The following is a 21,522-nucleotide window of genomic DNA, read 5'->3' on the forward strand; positions in this document are numbered from 1 at the left end:
TGACTGTTACATAAGGAGCGATAACTTTAGTATCAAAGGCATAGATGACTTCAACTAACGAAGCTGCAAAGACTTGCTTGCGTCTTTGTGCTGCTGGAGCAATGCTGGTTGACTCTGCTGCGGCTTCTAGGATGTTGGCACCAGAATCCTGTATTACGGGGGTTTCCACATCATTAAGGATCTGCTACACATGGAGAAGAGAGTGGGCAGAGCAACAGGTAACATAGAAGGTTTTAAAACATGATAAATATGGCCAGAGACAAATTTGTCTACTAGTCACATTGTACACTGGAAACTGCAGATTCAAGAAGTATCTGGCGTGACCTCTTGTGCAAATTGCTGGTTTTTCGACATGGTACCGGAAACTCCTGCGTTTCTTATTCTAGTTCTTGAAATTCGTTGGGTCTTTGTAAGCATATATGATAGAAGGAAGGGCTCTATAGACCTTAGGCTGTGGTGAAAACCTCAATTATGCTCCATTACATTCAAACTAAACAATAACATTAGGAACATTATTAGTTGAATGGGTAAATGTAAAAGTATCTCCCTCATCAGGCATATGTATATCCTCAATTTGTCGTCGAGAAAATGTCCATTCATTTCAGCTCGTGATCTCGGCGACATTTGGTTTCAACAAGACGACGCCACTTCGCACTTATCTCATCAATCAATGGATTTATTGAGAGAACACTTCAGCGACCACTTTTGCGCCGGTCGATTAGCTACCAAGATTGCGTGATATCACATCGTTAGACTTTTTCCTGTGGAGATATGTAAAGTTCAAAGTCCCTATGTGGACAACCCTGCTTCGATTCAGGCGTTGAGTAACGCATGCCATTCGCCAGTTACGGAAGGACCTTCTGAGACGTAGCCGTAGGTTAACATTTGAAAGAGATAATCTTCATAAAATAAATGCCCAAATCTTCTGTGTTTGTCTTTTTAACGTCGAAATGGATCACACTTTACTACGGTAAGGTGCTTCCTCTAAGGTACTTAGTTAAAGCGAGGTCTTTAGTAAACAAGCGCAAGTAGAGGCTGCAAGAAGTGGATACTGTTATCTCGGTATTGGAAATTAGTATAAGAATTAAATGTTAATGTTTATATATTCTTGTATTTTGGATTGATTCATAATCATATCTGAACCATGTTCGATTCAAAAATTTGTTTTTTTTTGTTTTTTGAAAACAACAACCAAATAATCAATTAGGATTTAACATCAATTAGGATTTAACCTCATTAAAGTAGTAACACATAGCATCTATTTGTTCTATATCTACTTGATCTATTACTTTAATTCTACTTGTTTGTTCGATTCACCACACTCTAAGTTTTGGCGAATCGAAAGCATCTTTATCTACTTTAAATTTTTGTTTTTGAAAGCTAGAAAGTTTATGTTCCACAACATATACGTAATATCCAAGGCTAACGGGAAGCAAGGACAAATATTAAATGGGAAGAGATCAAAAGGATTAATAGGTTATGTAATTTCTAAGCAATTGAGCACATTACGAAACGCAACTAGCTAAATCAAAAACAAAATAAAAACAAAAACATGCCAATAAACAGTTGGAAAATGGCTACATACATATGTACGTACATACATACATACATACAAACGCAGTTAGGGTGGGAAAGAAGAAGCATAAACACTTTTCTCACTATCAAGAAAAGAACAACTAAACAACAACGAAATTCAGCAAAGTAATATAAATTTAAAAAAATTTTACCAGTCGACAAATACCATCTGAAAACCTGCGGCACTTCTGGGGGACGTTCTACTGTTGTTTGTCAGAACAAAAAAGACGATTAAATGAAAATGAATGAATTTTGCTAAAATAAATATATGAGCAAAGAGCTTTTCATGCAATTATATTGACGAAACTTACCCTGCTCGCGACTGCCCTTCTCCGTAGTGACTTGTCGATCGAAGAGCGATTTGGTGCTGGAGGGATCCGCTGGCGAATTCGGCACAGTCTGCACCATGCGTGGACTGCCATTCGTGGGTGCTGACGTGCTGAGTAAAGCTTCTACACCGCCCGGTGGAAACAGCGTTGGCTCGTAAGTCGATTGCGTACGCATATACGAAGTGGGCCGTGTCGGTATATCCATTGGTTCGGAGTGCGCAGCGTTGCTGGCTGACGTCAAGCCCGGCAGAAATATATCGTGTAAATTTGGACGCACCTGATCGTTGGCACGATGCGAAGTGATCGTAGCCTGTTCATCCACCTCTTCGATAACTTGATCTGTGATGCGCAAACTACCGGGAGGTTTCATGCTGAAATTGCCCGTAAGACTGGCCGAACTGGCGCTGCCGGGAAAGCGCATTTTCTGTGTGCCATCATCGACGGGAGTCGTAGAGCCGGGACGCTCATCACGACTAAGGAAACGTTTCAGCGCCGAGGCAACTGTGTTGACGCGGGACAAAGTGCCACTTAGGCTGGCGAGGCTAGGAGATGAGCCGTGTCGCACTTTGCCATTGCCGGCTGTGAAGTGTATGCCGCTGGCATCATCGGCCTGTGGACACATCGGTGAATAGAAATAATAAAGCAGATATGTTAGTGGGATTTTGTTTATGATTAGGCGGTTTTGTTGTATATATACAATAGTTGGATTCACCAGTACTTGTATAACCAAAGCGATATAAAAGACAGCCAATCTTAATAGTTAGACGTTGTGAAACAGAAATAGTGCGTGCAGTTAATATATAAATCCGTGAGAGAAAGACACTCACACAGCTGTGAGGTGCGTGCAGTTAAAGTGAAATTCCGGTCCTTGAAATGCAGTGAAGTGCAGTGATTAAGAACTAGTTAGATTTGAGTGCATGCGATAAGATATAACTTAAATGATAATTGTGAAATTTAATGTTTAACCACAAGATCTGATCGAATTTGACCCGATCCGCAGATTTGATTCATACCAGAGTTTTAAGTCGAGTCTAGTCTAATGATTCTGGAACTCACTTTGTTATGTATGTATATTATAAAGTAAGCAAAGTCAAGTAAAAACCTATAAGATTTCTTGGAAAGCTTCAAATAGAAACTTTAAAAAGTATGCTATTTTAAAATATTTTCCTACAGTTTATAAATATTCTATAAAGTCAAGTAGTCAAGCAGCAATCAAGGCCTCGTTTCGTGTATCGGTGAAATGTGTCTTGACTTGACCTGATATTGGTAAATACATGCATATACGATGAGCTGGACAGGAGCATGATAAGGAAGGTTAAAGCGCGATTGAACCTGCTGTGAAACTACATAAGTTATATGTAAAACGGAGGATCAGAAATGCACGAAATTGATGCTGGATAGGAATTTTAGGAACCTGGTTGGAATACTCACTATTGACTATTCCTCATGATATACGAGATGGTACTCCATCTGGTATCGCGAAGGACCAAAACTAGTTTAGGCTAGTAGACTACAATACTTAGCTAACCTATGATTCTCCATCGTTTTTTTAATATATATGTATATTGTGACAAAAAAGCAACCAGAAATTTCGAAAAAATGTATTTTGCTAAGACTGTCCAAAGTCCAAAGAAATTTTACATTTCTAACCAAATTTCGTGGCGCGGATGTCCACATGCAAATGTGGGAAAAAGCTTACGGTGATTCAGTTTTATCAAAAACACAAGCCTACGAGTGATACAAAGCCTTCAAAGACGGTCGAGAGATCGTTGAAGACTTGTCTCGTTCTGGACGACCTTCGACCTCTTCAACTGATGAAAATATTAAAAAAGTGAAGGATATGGTGCTTGGAAATCGTCAGGCAAGTGTTGGAGAGATTGTAAGAGAGCTCGACGTTACTTGCGAGTCCGTTCGAATGATTTTCGTGGATATTTTGAGTATGAAACGCGTTCTTGCTGGACTCGTCCCGATAAAGCTGGTTTTTTTTCAAAAAGACTACCGCAAACAGGTCTCTTTGGATATGCTTGATCGAGCGAGTGCATATTAAACATTCATGGAGAGCATTATAAATACGGATGAGACATGAAGTTATGAGTTTGAAATGCAAACAAGTCGACAATCATCGGAATGGGGGGAAACAAAAGAAGCTGCTCAAAATTCAAGGTGATGTTCACTGTTTTTTTTTATCGATATTCGTATTTAGTGCATCATGAATTAGGAACAGATGGTCAATAAGAAGTTCTAATTAGCCGTATTGGGGCGTCTCAGTGTGAACATCCGTCGAAAACGGACGAAATTGTGGAAGAGCAATTCATGGAATTTACACGATGATAATTCATCATCGATTTCGAAAACAAAAACACAATGAATATCACCGATCAACCACCATATTCACCAGACTTGGCTGCGCGTGATTTTTCCTTCTTCCCCAAACTCCACCCGCTGGAACTTGTTTTCAGTTGGCTGTGGTTCATTCTACGTTTGATCCACGGTAATAATAGTGTTTTTTATATACTTAGGTAGGTTTCTCAAATATTCCACAAACAACCGTTGAGCAAATAAGAGATTTCCTCGGTATCATAACTTAAGTGCTAATACTTAGTGGAATGGAAAAAGCTCTTTTGAAAAAGGGTTTACATCGAAAGAACTTTATGAGATTTATGATGTAGAAAATATATACATAAGTACATAGGTATTGAAAAAAGGAAAAATTAAATGTATCAACTAATTAAGTACTAGAATGAATGTTATGATGTCATGTTATCATAAAAAATAAAATGTTGTATAAAAATTTACATTTGGACCTCGATTAAATGCTCTTTCACAGATAAGTTGAAAATTTCGATATATTTACATTAACCTTCAGAAGACACGTGGAGTGTTAGACACCGTATGTATTTCCTTAAAAAAATTCTCTTTTAATCAATAAAATGTAGTCATTAATTATTAACTGTTACTCTCGACTTAGTTCAATAATACTTTTCATTTTAAAATTATGTTAACCAATTACTTCCAACCAAAAAGCTTGAGCTGAGTTTTTAACACGTTGGCTGCCACGGTATCACCGGTAATCACGACAAAAAATCGACTCTGAGATGCCAAGCAAAAATATACATATAGCGCTTTGACCTAGGCGAGTTGAGGGGTAGTTTTTTGTCGTGATCATCGGTGATACCGTTGCAGCCAACTTGTTAAAGCAAAATTTAAATTGAGTTGCAGTTTACCCCTCTTTCCCATTGCATGTAAACAAAAAATGAGTGTGTCCTTCGCAGGTTAATCAAATTTAAATTGTTCGTTTGTCACTGACGGACCTTTAATCGAGGTGCCACTGTACGCATAAACATATTTTTATGAATGAAACTAAGTAATGCATGCACTCAAATCTATTAAGTTGCTGTTAAATAAACTTTCGTTGGCGAAAAGTGTACGATAGTTCAAGCATTTGTACAGCTGCAGAAGAAGGAGAAAGAATCAGAATCAAAAGTTAGTTTGAAGGCTTAGTTTGTAAATATTTCTATTGCTTTTTGATATTACGAGTGCAGACCACATCAATTATATATGCATGTAAACGTATACAATCCAAATCCGTGAACTTAAATTTTGTTTTTGGCATTTTACATGCACATAAACACACACAGACATAGATAGTTAGCGATAAGATTGCGTAAAGAAGTCAATTTTGCAACGCTGCGTACGAGCAGCGGTAAATTTAACCCGTGTTGGCAAAGAAATACGCTTAAAAAATATTCAAATGTGTTTGTAAATAATAACTAAGGTAGAAAACCAGTCACCAAATTGCATGAAAAATGCGAACACTTATACCTAAATATAAATATGTAACTAGCGCATTGCAGTTGAACCGATTACCCATTGCAATGTCTATATAAAACACCAATACCAAATAGTATAATTGAATAGAACATTATAAAACTATGTGAAAGTGCACACCAATCACCGTCTGTTATGGCCAATTATCAACCGCTTGCGATTGTTAACCTCAAAGCACTTTTAGTTACAAGTAGTATGTATGTTTGTTGTTGCGCTAGTAGGTACGTGCACAGTAAGTTTTTAGACAAAAGACGTTAGCAACCCAGTTGGTACTTTCTTTCGCGTTGTACGAGCGCAACTAGTTGTGGATAAGACTAGTGACGCTTGGACCATAGATAACTTATATATGAGTTAGGTGTGAGTTAAATAAGCCAATTGTTTATCTTGCATATCAAATTGTAGTTATTGTTGTTGTTTTTGTAGCAATAGTTGAATTTGAGATAAAAGTTAAAGTTGTAATTGTTGTAATTGGCATTGTTCTCGCTGTTGACGAACAACGCGTGTTGCCATTTAATGCATACAGGAATTTTGATTCTAACCTCCTCTTCTTGTGACATTTCGGGAAATTTATAATTAACTGCTTGCATTGGTGTCTGTGTTTGGTCTGAATTTTGAGCTTGCTCATGTAAGGACAAACGCTTGGTTGACCCCCTGCTACCAACCATTTCGTCGATGCGCACGCTCGACAATGTTGTTGGCATGGCGGCCTTATTCGACACCTCGATTTTCGCTGTTGACGGTTCGGGATGCTCTTCGCGGAAACGTTCGGATGCCACCGTGTAGGGCAGTTCGTTAGGGAACACTTCATCCCAATATTGATCCTTGATGAGTTCCGGATGGTCGTGATGCATTTCATCGACAATTAAATAGGAGACCTGCAGATTACGATCCACCATCCAGTTGACCTGTTTATGTAGATAAAACATAATGTAAATAGAAATCTTATTATATAAAGAAAAAAAAAACTTTAATCAAAAAGTTGATCTTCCTTTTACCTCAAAATCATCGTCATCCTCACCGAACGGATTGATCAGCGACTCGGCCACTTTCAGCCATCCCATATAGAAGAAGAATTGCAACGTTGTGAAAACTGGAAAATATATATCGATCTTTTGAAATGCCTGCTTATCCTCTGTCCACTGTTGACCCATAACCGAGCAGAGAAAGAACGAGTATACCGCCAGTGTGACCACTTGTGTGTACACGAGCGGCACACTGATCGTATCGTACGATATCAATAGACCGCATTGGCCGCGAAACTTATTCAATTCATCGATAATTGTTTTCACCGCAAAATCATCACGTATGCGTCCCTCCTTTCGTGCTCTTGTTATAATACTGGCCGCCCATACAATGGGTAACCAATGCTTTGAATGACGTGGGAAACCCTTATTCATACTCTCGATGATCGCCTTCTCATTATCATTCAAAAGACCGGCATCCACAAGATGTGTTAAATCGGGAAATCGTTTCTTTACGCGCGGCGACACATTAATCAATACCATCGTCAGGCAGAGACAGACATAACGCATGATGGTACGACGCATAACACGTCCACGTTCGTCCTGTCCGTGCACGTTGGAGCTAACGAAGACGGCAATCGGATCGGGCCATGGTATGCTGGTGTATTGATTCCACCAACGTGTCATCACGATTGATACATAGAAACCCAACACGAATGATAACGGTATCAGATCGCTGTAACTGTAGCAATATTTGGCAACGCCTTCGAATATTCTGTGTGGTTTCGAAATGGAGGAAAATCAAGATTAATATTTAGTTGCGGTTCTTAAGACAGTCCGTTTGTGAAACAAAAATAAAGCATAAAATGTTATATTATTGTTGTTCAAAGCAGTTTCAAAATCCTTAATAGGTCTGTAAGGATGCTAAAGAATATGGGTTGCAGTTGCTGAAATGACCTTTAACTATATAATGAATATAACTGGGGTCCGGTTCCAATCTCGACAGGACAGAAACATAAAATGATTCAACTTCATATATCAGTGAAAATGGAGTCTCTAAAGATTAAGTTTGTCCCGGTGTATATGCGCCCAACAAGGGCGCTATCTTTTCAAAGCCATAAAAGGAGCAAAGGTCGGACGACAAGCTTCTATTTGAACGTTTTCGGGACATGGACGGCTTTCCTTAAACATGAATTAACTGTCTCTTAGTCTTAATTATCATTTCAAAATATACCATTGGCACCAGGACATAGTGATACTCCTGGTAACTGTGAAGTAACGAGTTTTTCAATAGGGACGCTATAATAGTAAACCGATAGGGACAGCTGACGACGCCATATATTTCCTCGGTTTTTTGACATCTCTCTTCAGATAGGTTTGTCTTTCCATCATATACGATTCAACGAGCCGAAGGAATTAAAATTTACTACCGAAATTCGGAGTCAGTGGCCTCAAATTTAACCAAATCAGTCTCTCACGTTGGACATCTTTACATCTTTACAAGTTCAAATTCACGCAAGAACTGAAGCCGCTTGACCACCAGAATCGTCGTATGTTCGTGAATTAGGCTGAGCAAGAACTTGAAAATGATCTGGATTTTCATCGAAAAATCATCTTCACCGATGAGGCTCATTTTTGACCAGGCAGCAATCCTCAATAGTAACTGAATATATTTGGCCCAAATTCGATGATATGGACTTGGAGAATGTGTGAATCCAACAGGTCGACGCCACAAGCCATACAGCGAATGTCACAATCGATTTATTGAAAATCAAGTTTGATGAACGTGTTAATGTACTTCCACAGGAATAAAGAATTTTATTAATATCGCTCTTATTGAAAACTCCATTAGATGAAATAGCTAGCAAGCACCGGCCTACGTTTACGTTGAATATATAGCCTCTGGCTCTGTGCATGAATGGAATGTGAGCCGTACATGCTGATTATCAAATTCAAAAGGAAGGACTTAAAAAATCTACTGGAAGTGCTAATAGATCACTGTCTTATTGGCAAGCATACATTACAGGTCATATTACAAAAGTATGTTTGGGCAGTGTTGATAGCGGTCAGTTCAAATGTATTCTACCTTCAGGAAAGATCTTAATTTTTAAGAGCATTTACCCCCTAGAACCTCAGCTTCTAAGTCTTGGTAATGTTAAATAGGCAAATTACAGAGCATGCACTGAGGGCAATGTGACTCTAGTACATTATTTTTGGTAATGTACGGCTCTTTGTCGATTGAGGTGGGATCTCTTCCACGGCTTCCAAAAATTCAACTTAAATGACAATGGACCACTGAGTTGCTAAATAGGGCATTAATGGCTCTCATTTGGGCGTACAATGAGCCACAAAATGGGCCCAACCATGGTCTAAGAATGACCATTTGAGGTAAGACGTTTCCACGCTTCCTTTTGAATAAACCAACCATTGCACTATAAGTATTTAATGTGGCTGCTGTGAAATAATTTCCCAAAGTTATACTTAAACAATTGGCGTCAACTACTTGAATCCTGTTCGATGATCGAATGCCTTTGTGATTAATTTTTGCTAAAAACATACTTTTTTAAGTTACCTAAAAAACTCGTTAACTTTAAGAGCCACCAAGTTGTTTGAGGTTCAAGTAAATTAAAGTTCACTTACGTCTTTTGATATTCATCTAAACAGAAACGATACACTATACTAAGTAGGTAGTAAAGAAAGAGAAATGCGATGAGATCCAGCCAAACTAGCTTGTAGATACTGCCACGCCATCTGTGAGTAAGAAAATAAGACATGTTATTTTGATTATTGTTTAGAAAGAAATCTCAATTTCATAAATATTTTGAAAGTTTGTGGTATATAAAGTAGATAATTTTCACAATTACAGAAGACTTATAGTTAAATTATATTATAGGTTAGCATATTAGCCTTGGAAAAAAATTCATTCATTCGTTTGCAAAATAATTATAATTAAAATAATTATATGCTGTTGTTGTTGTAGCGACAGAATTCTGTCGAGTTGACAGTCCTTGATCGGATAAAAACAATCCGGGTCCGTTCCGGTTACAAAGACCCGACTGTCGTGGGAACGGAATGGTCATGGTGTTCAGCTCGAATCCATTATTCTAAATTTTGAGAAATAACTGTTGCCCCTACAATGCAAAAGTCGACATTATAGCAAAAAGAAACTAGTGCTAGGTGTAATTTGATTTTATTATGTTTTGAGTTCTGGAAACAAATGGAAGTCGCTGGGGGCCAAGTCTGGTGAATACGGTGGATGCTCTAACAATTCGAGCTTTGATTAATGAATTTTAGCCATTGTCAAAATGCTCTTGTGACACGGTGCGTTGTCTTCTGCAAATCGGGTCTTTTTTTCCTTCAATTTGTCCAAAAGATTGCAATAATATTCAGAATTAATTGTTTTACTAGTTTGCAAGTAATCCAAAAACAAAATTCCTCTCGCATCAGAAAAAACTTATGCCATAACCTTCTTGGCCAATTTCCGGATACGATCTTGTTTCGAAGCCGAACTACAACCTACCCGAACTACACCACTCCTTAGCCTCTTGTTTTGATTCAGGGTCATGATTATAGACCCAAGTCTCACCTATAGTGATGAATCGACGCACAAAATCCATTTTATCCTTTTTAAAAGGCTCCAAATGTTGCTGAGAAAGTCGCATTTGAATGTATTTTTGTTCCATTGTTAGCGAAGGCGGAAAATTCGTCGAAATATTTTTTTTCATCATTAGTGTTTAGTATACGCTTTACTCTCTGAAGTATAGAAAGTGCATTCGGCGATTTTTACGGTAAGTGAAATTATTCAACGAATAAATTCCATTATATTTTCTGCCGAATTAAATTTCTGGTGCCGAAATGTTCAAAATGTTTTGGATGAGAACTTCGGTGAAAATTGTTTGTCGCGAAAAAGTGGTTTTTATTGGTAAAAATTATTCAAAGAGGGTCGAGAACGCATTGACGACGAACCAAGTTCAGGACCACTATAAACATCAACCTGATGATTAACACGTCAATAAAATAAAGGAAATTGTGCTTTAGAATCAAAGCTTTTTCTAAACAGAACCGGAATTATGGGCCCACGTTTTCGCATCACGAAATGCACCGTCGCATTGATTCTTCGTGAGTTTTATGTCAAATTTTTAATCAATATTGTGCCGCAACCAGCGTATTCACCTGATTTAACTCCGTGTGACTTCTGGCTATTCTACAAACGCAAACGACCGCTACGGGAAACCTTTTTGAGTCAATTGAAGACATTAAACGTTCACTATGCGCATTGAAAGCTATTCCACAAATTCACTTTAGCAACAGTTTCAAGGATTGGAAAAAACGTTGGCGTATTCACCAGTTGGCACAGGTGTTTTGGGACCAAGTGAGATTACAATGAAGGACGACTTAGATTTTGAAGAATAAGTTAAGAATTTTAATATTATGAACAAAGTCCTACTAATAGAATTAAAGTTATCTCAGAAGGAAAAAATACTTTTATGAAAATAATTATTTTATCTTGATTTTGATCAACCGAAAAAAAATATTTGAAAATTGTGGCGTTGCCTTCAATAATAATTTATGCCAAATTGCGTGAAGATATCACTTAAAAAACACTTCCGTAAAAGGTCTTGATTTTCATCGACCAGCTTGTATGGGAGCCAAATGGCGCTCCTGGCCTTGTCGTCGCCCATGACAACTTTCAGTATAGTCCTTAATTGCAAGAAAGCACTGAGCTCACTAAAAGACAAGCTCCACCTAGACTTGATCTGGGTTTCCGGCCACAGGAATATTATCGGCAACGAAAAAGCAGACGAGTTGGCAAAGGCAGGAGCCTTCCTAAACGAATCCGAGGCAGAGCTTATACCAAGTCCGCTAGGATCGATCAAAAGAGAGATCAATATACAATTTCAACTAGTTGCAAATAACAGATGGAAAACATAACAAAATGCAATAAAACAAGAAAAGAACTAACGACTTATTAAATAGGTCCAGGAAAAGTATCTACGGAGTAACTGCTACCATAACAGGGCACTGGCCATTTGGAGAACATGCGTCCAAAATGGGTATGGCCTACAACAACATCTGCCGAGGCTGCGAGATAGTAAGGAACAAGGAAACTATTTTCCACTTTCTCTGTGAATGCCCAGCCCTATCACAGATCCGACACAGAACACTTGGAATCCATTAAGCACCAAACCTAGAATGGGTGTCTACAAAAAGCTTGTTGGGCATTATTGGCTTCATTGAAACCTCAAAATGGTTTGAAAGAGAAGGTGAAACGTGATAGCAAATATAAATGGTATACGAATAGTGCATCAAAATGGCACAGTCAGTGCTAATTGAGTCCGAAAGACAACAGCGCTGCACTTCTACCTACCTACTTTGTTGGGATCCTATAGTGATTCCAGCAAATGAGAAGTTTCTTTGGTAAGAAAATGTGTGCAAATTTTCATATCGATATCTCTAACTCTCTCTAACTGTTAGTGTTCAGGTTTTAATAGTTTTTAGTATATAAAGGCGGAATAAGTTGCTCGGCAATCGAAGTTTAGTTCACTCAAACGAAATATTATCTTTTAAAAATCTTAAAAGCAGTCTATTTAATTAATACCGACATAGGAGGACTATCATTCGTCTTATTATTGTTTGTAGTTTTAAAAATGGGTGAAATAAAAAAAAAACTTATTATTGTATTATTTAGATTAGATAAGCGGTAAAAATAAATATTTTAATCATTTGCATATATTTTCCAAATTTTCAACAATTAAAAAAATTATGGTAAAAGTTATCAATACCTCGCAATGTTTTGGCATTTTTAAAATTCTGATGATTATAAATAGGTATGAATAGTAAGTAAATAAAAAATCAAATATATGTATATAATAACGGGTGATTTTTTTGAGGTTAGGATTTTCATGCAATAGTATTTGACAGATCACGTGGGATTTCAGACATGGTGTCAAAGAGAAAGATGCTCAGTATGCTTTGACATTTCATCATGAATAGACTTACTAACGAGCAACGCTTGCAAATCATTGAATTTTATTACCAAAATCAGTGTTCGGTTCGAAATGTGTTTCGCGCTTTACGTCCGATTTATGGTCTACAGCGATGAGGCTCATTTCTGGTTGAATGGCTACGTAAATAAGCAAAATTGCCGCATTTGGGGTGAAGAGCAACCAGAAGCCGTTCAAGAACTGCCCATGCATCCCGAAAAATGCACTGTTTGGTGTGGTTTGTACGCTGGTGGAATCATTGGACCGTATTTTTTCAAAGATGCTGTTGGACGCAACGTTACGGTGAATGGCGATCGCTATCGTTCGATGCTAACAAACTTTTTGTTGCCAAAAATGGAAGAACTGAACTTGGTTGACATGTGGTTTCAACAAGATGGCGCTACATGCCACACAGCTCGCGATTCTATGGCCATTTTGAGGGAAAACTTCGGACAACAATTCATCTCAAGAAATGGACCCGTAAGTTGGCCACCAAGATCATGCGATTTAACGCCTTTAGACTATTTTTTGTGGGGCTACGTCAAGTCTAAAGTCTACAGAAATAAGCCAGCAACTATTCCAGCTTTGGAAGACAACATTTCCGAAGAAATTCGGGCTATTCCGGCCGAAATGCTCGAAAAAGTTGCCCAAAATTGGACTTTCCGAATGGACCACCTAAGACGCAGCCGCGGTCAATATTTAAATGAAATTATCTTCAAAAAGTAAATGTCATGAACCAATCTAACGTTTCAAATAAAGAACCGATGAGATTTTGCAAATTTTATGCGTTTTTTTTTTAAAAAAAGTTATCAAGCTCTTAAAAAATCACCCTTTAGCTATACTATGTACATAAGCATATCGCTCATTTGCTGCAAGACCGGCATAAGTCAAAAAAATCGATTCGCCAGAAAACGCGCTTAAAGTTTTCAACTTACTACAACCTTACACGGTGACTCCAACCTTACACCCCTTCTCAAGCGGAGCATATAAGAGGTATTCATATGAATTTTTCACTCAACATGAAGTATGATATAACGAACAATTCTGCAGCATTAACTCAAAAATCACGTTTTTTGAATTATGCCGGTCTTGCAGCAAATGAGCGATATGTGTATGATAACGTCACTTTTGCCTGACAGATATGTGACGTTTAATTTTTTCAAAGCGAAAGTAAGCAATTAAGTTTATGCGTAATCTAATATATCAGCATACATTTGTCGGTATTTGTCCGTGTATGCCTATAAGTTGAATTGGGTGGAATAACCCGAACTAACGGAGTTATCAGTTTCTAATTTTTGTAAGTACATTAATACAGAAAGCATCTAAGCGGGTATTACACAGAGTGAGAGCCTATAAATATTAACATTTGTAATTATATTTGATAAGGTTTTAATTGGTTTCACGATTATGATTAGCGCGTCATATTTATAACAAAACATGAGCAAAGTTAACATGCAGATACAAGACAACAAATATACAAGAATATGAGTGTAACTAAATATTAGATTATTCGACATATGTAAGTATTATATGTACATGAAGTTCAGCGAATCCTGTCAATTAGCAAACACTTGTTGCACAGTGGGACAAATAGCCGAAAAATGGTTCTTAAATTGAATTGAGTTTATATATAGAGTGCTAAGTATACAATTTACTAGAGCGATTGTTGTCCATCAGCTGTTAAAGTAGGGTAAAATTATCAGTTTTACATTTATTTTATAAAGTAATGAGTCTCTTTACTGATCACATAAGGTTGTGATTTGCATCCGCTAAGCTATAAATTGGGTTCAGGATTGCTTTTCCTACCACTGATTTTTTCCGATCTAACCTTAAACGACATTTTATTTTCTTAGACCTCAATAAAATACCAACTGTAAAGAAAGTTAGATACTGGGTCATACGTTTAACAGGGTATATTAATTTGCCACGATGTTAGTAACACCCAATTATGCCTAATCTCGTTATCAATAGGAAGAAGATGTGGTGGGAGATGAAGTGATGGCTGGCGGGAGTGGGAATTAAACGCCTGTGCAAATTTGTATTGGCTACCAAGCGTTTCGCTAATTTATAAGTTAGAACACAGGAGTTCTTCTTTTACGAGCGATACAATTCTTTGATCGGCCATCTAACCTAGTAACACCCAAAGGAAACGTCGGCGACTTTATAAACTATAGCTTTTGAGATATCAAAATGAAATTTTGCATACCTGCTTTTTAAACCCAGAAGCTGCTCTTTTGTCGGAACCGCCGATATAAGACCCAACGCAACGAAAGTATTTGATTGGAAAACTTTTTAATTTGACAATGGAACTTCACGAAATTGGGCATTGATTATTATGTGGGGCATTGTTCCGAATCTCTAAAGAAACTACTTTTAAAACTGGGCGATCAAAATCAAGAAACAGATCTTTTCATATAATTTTATGTTATAAAAAATACTCCTGTGAAGGATATTACAGCTTAGGTATAGCCGAAGTTAACGTTTTTCTATAATAAAAATTTACTTGTAATTTTTAAGATTTTTTTTTTTTCGATTGGCGCAAATACCAAGATATAAACATAACCAATATTGTTTTAACAATCATACACAATGGTTCAATTTTACGATCATTCTATAACTTTCCAGTGGTAAGCAATTTCTAGTGGTAACAGGTTTTTACCGTGATATGATGTTTCCGACGTTTACATTTCGAAACAATAACATAATAAAATAAATGGTTTTTACAGCCATATAAATAATGGAATTTGGTATTTTTATAACAACAAAAGTTTTATACCTTCATATGTATCATTTGTGCTATAAATGTACATGGTGTATTGAAAGGCCTGACAATACCTCATATTTCGGAATTTGCTTATTATGAACGATGTCAACGTCATATTATTAAGCATTGGTCGATAAAGCGACATGCTTCCTCTCCCTAATTGCCAATACAGTCATTTAAACGAATGTGACCGAACGCAATCTATTTATGATATTGCCGAATTACGTACCCAATAAATCAAGGGCGAGGTTGTCACGTCTATATCATGATATTTTTTTATTGGTATTTAGCTGTGCTTAATTTTTTGTTGATTGCTTACATTTTTCGATATTTTCTATTTATTCTTTCCAATCTTTTGTTGTACTAAAGAAAATCTTATTTTGTTAGTTTCTGTTTCCATAATTAAAACCAGTTTTTTTTTATAAATTAACTAGCTGGCCCCGCAGCCGTTGTCCTGCATGAAATTATGTGTTTTGAAATGAAAAGAAAGTTGAATTTATCATTTCATTTTTTTTTTCAATGTAACGCAGCTTGATAAACAAAATTTTTTGGTTTCTGTTCCGGTGTACAGAAAAGATTGCTTTCCAACTCGTGTGCACGCCACGTATATCTGGCCGTGTGAAAAACATAGAATTTCCAAACTTATTGTATGAGCGCAAGTCTTCCGGAATTTGACTTTGTATCTTCCAGTTTAAGTCAAGAACATCTGTATTTTTTGGCAGTTAATATTGCGCGTGCATTTAAGGAATCATAGTTAAGATAATTTGGCCAATGTCCGAAGATTGGTGATGAGTTCATCTTTCGTGAATTGATAAACCGCAGATGGAATTGATATCAAACCACCGGAAGCATCAACCGGAATTGACCCATTTCCAATTTTTAGCGAATACGATGTAAAATGTCTTCGACAATGTCATTTTTGTTCGTATCTCATAATTGACGCGGATTTAAAGGCTGATATGGTGAAATGATTATCGCGAAAAGTGTGGGAACTTCAGTGGCATTCGAAGTAGCTATCGCATCGTCCAACATTTGTTTCCACTGATTATCGTGTTCCAGCAATTGTAATTGCACACACCATACCATTCACAGTACGCAATACGCCGCGTACATTAATCAGTAGCAACCGAAGGTAGAAGCAATCATCGTTTTTTGGGTGGGTTGTGTAAATTCATCCTAATGCATTAGTTGAGAACACACCTGAATGTCCATCTACTGTTCGGTCTTGCTTTCAGCGTAACTATTTCTTCGACGATGCATTCCATGAATGCAAGGTATTTTCAAATAGAGCAATGTTCTCGTAAGCGGATCACTGACGAAAGTTGAGAAAAAAACTCGTCAATGTTAGTTTTGTTGTTGGCGGTGTTACCACCGGCTGTAATGTATTCTCTGGGCTGAAATAAACTCTTTGGCCAATCTCTATATTAACTGCGAGACACACAACAATCGGAAACCGTTCATGAATTGCAAAAGTAAATATCCTACAAAGCGCTTTATTGCAGTTCACGTATGGACCGTATCGTTTAAGACCATTAAGCGCCATGTTGCTTCCCTTGGTGACGTACTTACAAACGTATTTTATAGATTACACCAAACTGCAATACTAAACATTGATATGAGTTTAGAATGTGAATTAGACAACAGTGGAGAATATAGTACGATCCATATGTTGTCAACTTCGATATTCACTACTCTAAGTTGTATGGTCGTCTGATGAGCTACGACGATGGAGTGGATATCCATCATTTCCAGTTTGCGATTCCGAAAGAAAAGCAAGCGGATAGTGTTTCGTGCATTTATTGTTAGACATATAAACCGAAAAGGGATTGTAGTGTCCGCAAGGTCCATGAACCATATTGCTTTCCACCACTTCATATAATACTGGATCTTTCACACGTAAAGTTTTCACTGAATAATTTTCAATTGTTCAATTCGCAACCTGTCGTAAAGCATCGTAAATCGTAATAGTAATAATTTTTCTCTTGAATAGCCGGAATAAAAAAGCAAGCGATCGAGACTGAACTATTCAAATAATTTCCAAATCAAAATATTGAAAAACAAAACAGAAATTGAAAAAAAATGTTTTTGGAAAAAAGTTACTTTTTGGAATTATCCAATTTGCCGACTTTTCATGAAAAGTATAAGATGTTTTTATTTCTAAACCTTCCTTAATCCACAACGAACAACCTCTTAAAATTTCATCAATATTGGTTCAGCCGTTCTCTTAGCGTTACTAACGAACAAACATTCATTCGTTTGTATGAGAAAAAGAAAAGGACTGTTTTTAAGGGTTTTCCAACAATTATTCGAATAATCCCTGAACCTAAACGAATATTTTAAAAAAAGAATTATCAAATTTCGTTCAGTCGTATTAAAGTTATGAGCGTACATACATTTTGGCGATTCATTTTTACATACATACATATTTATATAGACGAAGATGTAAGGTTGTTTTTATTGTTTTTTTTTTTTTTGAAGAAATGAAATATTGAAATGATTCCTACAAACATGAATTTTGAACAAATGCTTATGATTTGAAATATAATTTTTGTATTTATGAGTTGTATTAAATTTTGACATAAAGAGATAAAAAGTATCCTATGTCCGTCTCCTGGCTCTAAGCTACCTCCCTACCAATTTTCAGCCAAATCTGTTCTGCCGTTCTTGAGTTATAAGTGATGTAACTAACACGACTTTCTTTTATATATATAGATGACAATATTTGCAAAGAGGAAAAGTAAACGCTTATCACGCTGTCAAAAATTTTCCTCATATTTTAACTATTTATTGACTTAGTCAAAGTAGTGATAGCAGCAATTGCAAACGATCACATATTTTGAGTGTGAAAGCTTTGAGGTTTGTTTGATGTTTGCTCTGAAAGCACGCGGTTCCGTTGGACAGATAAAGATGGCAGTAAATAAGAAAAAAACTTTTTATTACAGTTTTTTTTATAAGTACTCGTATTACACATGTACAACAGTTTTGTCTTCCTATCATTAATCAACGTCATTTATATTTAAATTAAAATCTTAATTTTCAAGTAAATAATGCAGAGCATTACTTTTGGTATTTTGTGCTTTAATTGTAATGCTACGCACTTAGATAACAGTAATTATTTTGAGGAAGATGGTTAACACAAAGAAAAATCTGGCTCACAAATGAAGTTCTGGATTATGTTTCAAGGTGACTGTTGACAGTTCATAAAATTTTTTTAATTATATTGCCGTATATTTAGAAATTGCTCAACTCGGATAGAAGAGCATATTAAAATAACACCGAAGAATATAAAAGGTAGTACAAAACAAGTAAGGAAGGGCTAAGTTCGGGTGCAACCGAACACATTATACAATTCCAACTTACAAAAATCAAAGCCAGGGAAATACTTTATGGTGTAAAACGTCAACCTGAGGATCGAAATCCCAGCAATTTTATATATGCACATATAGTAATATAACTCATACACTGACAGACACATACGGTTTGTTAGAAAAACGAAAACTATTATATGTAGTATATGCCAGTTTGGGTACTATCGACCAGATTTTATCTATTTTAAAAAAACTAATCAGCGGGATGTTAGAAAATCCTGATATTAGTTATATCAGGAGTAAATCAAGTTTCCGTTCAAATTTATGTATTTTAGGCGCAAAGATGCACTGTTATGAGTGAAACACGTTCTCTAATTTTTATTGAGATAACTCAAATATTGGCCGATATATCCAGTTGAAATCACCTGGAAGTTCGAAAATCTTTATATTAGGTATAAGGGCGCTCGGGGAAGTATTGACCTTATTCAAGCCATTTTTAACATACAGACTTACTATTGTCAGAGAAGTACTATCCCTCAATTTCAATTACATATCTCACACATTGATCGATATTTTCGAACAAAAGTCAACTATAGGTACAGGGTCTACATATTCGGTACCTAGAGTCTTGAACAGTTTTGGTTGGACTTGAACAATTTTTTATCATAAGGTGGCATATGTAAGTACATTAAAGGCATTATTCGTGCAAAGTTCAATCCCGTTATATTAATTGCTTCTTGATTTGTGTACTGGAAAGTAAAATAATCAAGTGGAATTTAAAATTGTTATATATGGGAAGTAGGAGCTGCTACGCCCTACGCCCTTTGTACAATTTTTACCCCAGTCCCTTGTCCTACCATCCCGGCGGAAAATTTTTGCGTCTCTGGCGCATTTAGTTATTGATTTATCGCGCTTTTAGTTGTTTACTTTTTTGAAGATTACTGTTATGTGGGGAGTGAACGGGGTTTTCATTCGATTTCATCCATATTCACACTGTAGGTTGGAGTTCTTGTAATGTTCCTGCTGAGCGAATTTGGTTATGTATATTTAGTGAATTAGGAGATATATACAACTAACTTATAAGAGGGCGAGGCCACGCCCACTTTTTCGAAATTTTTTTACCACAAGTGGCCCGGGCTGTGCGATCCCCTGTGCGAAATATGAGTTTTATACATACATATCTTAATTTTGTGCTTAGTTAGGGCACTTTATCAGTTCACGGCGATTTGTGGGCGCGGCAGTGGTCCGCTTACGCCCATCTATAAACTCAAACATTTTTTGTACTAAGCAACCTGCATACCAAGTTTCATCAAGATATCTCAATTTTATTTATCTTAAGTTAAAGCTTGCACGGACGGTCAGACGGACAGATAAGCAGTCAACCGGATTTCAACTTTTCTTGTCACCATGATCATTTACATATATATAAAGAACTCTATATCTATCTCGATTAGTTTTAGGTGATACGTATAACCGTTAGATGAACAAAACTATAATACTCTGTAGCAACTGGTTGCAAGAGTATAAAAATTACATTGAAAGTAACATCAAAGTAAAAAAGCTCAAATCAATACAATGAAATTTTTAGATATCTCATTAAGGGGACTTCTACGTAAATCAAAAAATGTTCATTTATAGAATTTAATGTATTTTATAATGGGATATTCATTTAGAAAAATGTTGGATTCCCTCGATCGCGTGGCTGATCTCCAGCAGGGCCTCCGAAATGAGGTGTCTGGCGGTGAAGATTTTTCTGTTTAAAATTACCTTAAATTCAAAAACCAAAAAAATGTAATTGTATAGGTTCACCTATTATAGGTCAATACAGGTGATGATCGAAGGGTTAGTTACAATTAAGATTGTTAACAAAATCGGGGTTTCCGAAAGAAAGCAATCTTTGAGAAAAAATAGATAATTCAGAGTCGATTTAAAAACGAACGGTTGAGAATGTGTTGACGACGAACCACGTTCGTGACGGCCATCAACATCAACTGATGATCAACACATCAATAAAATAAAGGAACTGGTGCTTGAGAATCGACGATTAACAGCGGTCAGAGATCTTACTGGCATCATTGGAATATCGGAAGGATTAGTGAAAACTATTTTGAAAGATTATTTGGGCCTAAGAAGTGAAGCACAATTGGTTAAAAATCACGAAATTTTTTCGAAAGCAGCTTCGCGTTAATGTCTGTGAAACAATGCTTTCCGAATACCAGGATTTTATGAAACGTATTGTTACTGGCAATGTGCCTTGGATATATGCTTTCGATTCAGAAACAAGACAGACAGACAAACAATCGACCGAATATCGTGGCAAAGATGGTCCGCATTCGAAAATCCACGTCAAATCAGTTCGAAAATAAAGGTTTTGTTGACAGTTTTCTCGATTATCGAAGAGTGGTGCACTCCGGATTGCTTCCGCCTGGTTAAACAGTCAACAAGGAATACTATTTGAGTGTTACGCGTGGTTTGCGCGTTGCTATTCGTTAAAATATGGCGGAATTATGGGTCGACAACTCTTGGTTTTTGCATCACGAAATTTTCAGCCAATATCGTACCGCAACCGTGGTATCCGCTTGATTTAGCTCCGTGTGACTTTTGGCTATCTAGAAAACTCACTCGACTGGCCCGGGAGAAGCGTTTTGAGGCAATTGAAGGCATTAAAAGTGAATTGAAGACTATTCCAGAAATCGACTTAAGCAACTTTTTCGAGGATTAGCACAAGAGATTTGTGGCCAAGGTGGACTTTGAGAGGGACAATTTAGATTT

General features: G+C 36.7%; 2 protein-coding genes across 10 annotated transcripts in view; one reads left to right on the forward strand and one right to left on the reverse strand.

Annotated features, from left to right (window-relative positions):
* Positions 1-21,522, forward strand: part of LOC105224592 (uncharacterized) — a 229,400-nt gene that overhangs the window by 63,676 nt on the left and 144,202 nt on the right. The window lies entirely within an intron of this gene.
* The window catches only part of LOC105224614 (bestrophin-1), a 58,271-nt gene that overhangs the window by 5,780 nt on the left and 30,969 nt on the right, over positions 1-21,522 (reverse strand). For 5 of the 9 annotated variants that reach the window (XM_049447346.1, XM_049447348.1, XM_049447347.1 and 2 more), the window contains exons 3-7: positions 9,335-9,445; positions 6,728-7,469; positions 6,272-6,637; positions 1,887-2,514; positions 1,728-1,778 (exon numbers count right to left, since the gene is read on the reverse strand). In XM_049447346.1, the coding sequence (XP_049303303.1) occupies positions 1,728-1,778; positions 1,887-2,514; positions 6,272-6,637; positions 6,728-7,469; positions 9,335-9,445 (1,898 nt within the window). The remainder of the gene's footprint in view (positions 1-1,727; positions 1,779-1,886; positions 2,515-6,271; positions 6,638-6,727; positions 7,470-9,334; positions 9,446-21,522) is intronic. The other 4 variants (XM_049447353.1, XM_049447351.1, XM_049447354.1 and 1 more) reach the window with 4 other exon arrangements.

Source organism: Bactrocera dorsalis, chromosome 2, assembly GCF_023373825.1.
Source record: "Bactrocera dorsalis isolate Fly_Bdor chromosome 2, ASM2337382v1, whole genome shotgun sequence".
NCBI lineage: Eukaryota > Metazoa > Arthropoda > Insecta > Diptera > Tephritidae > Bactrocera > Bactrocera dorsalis.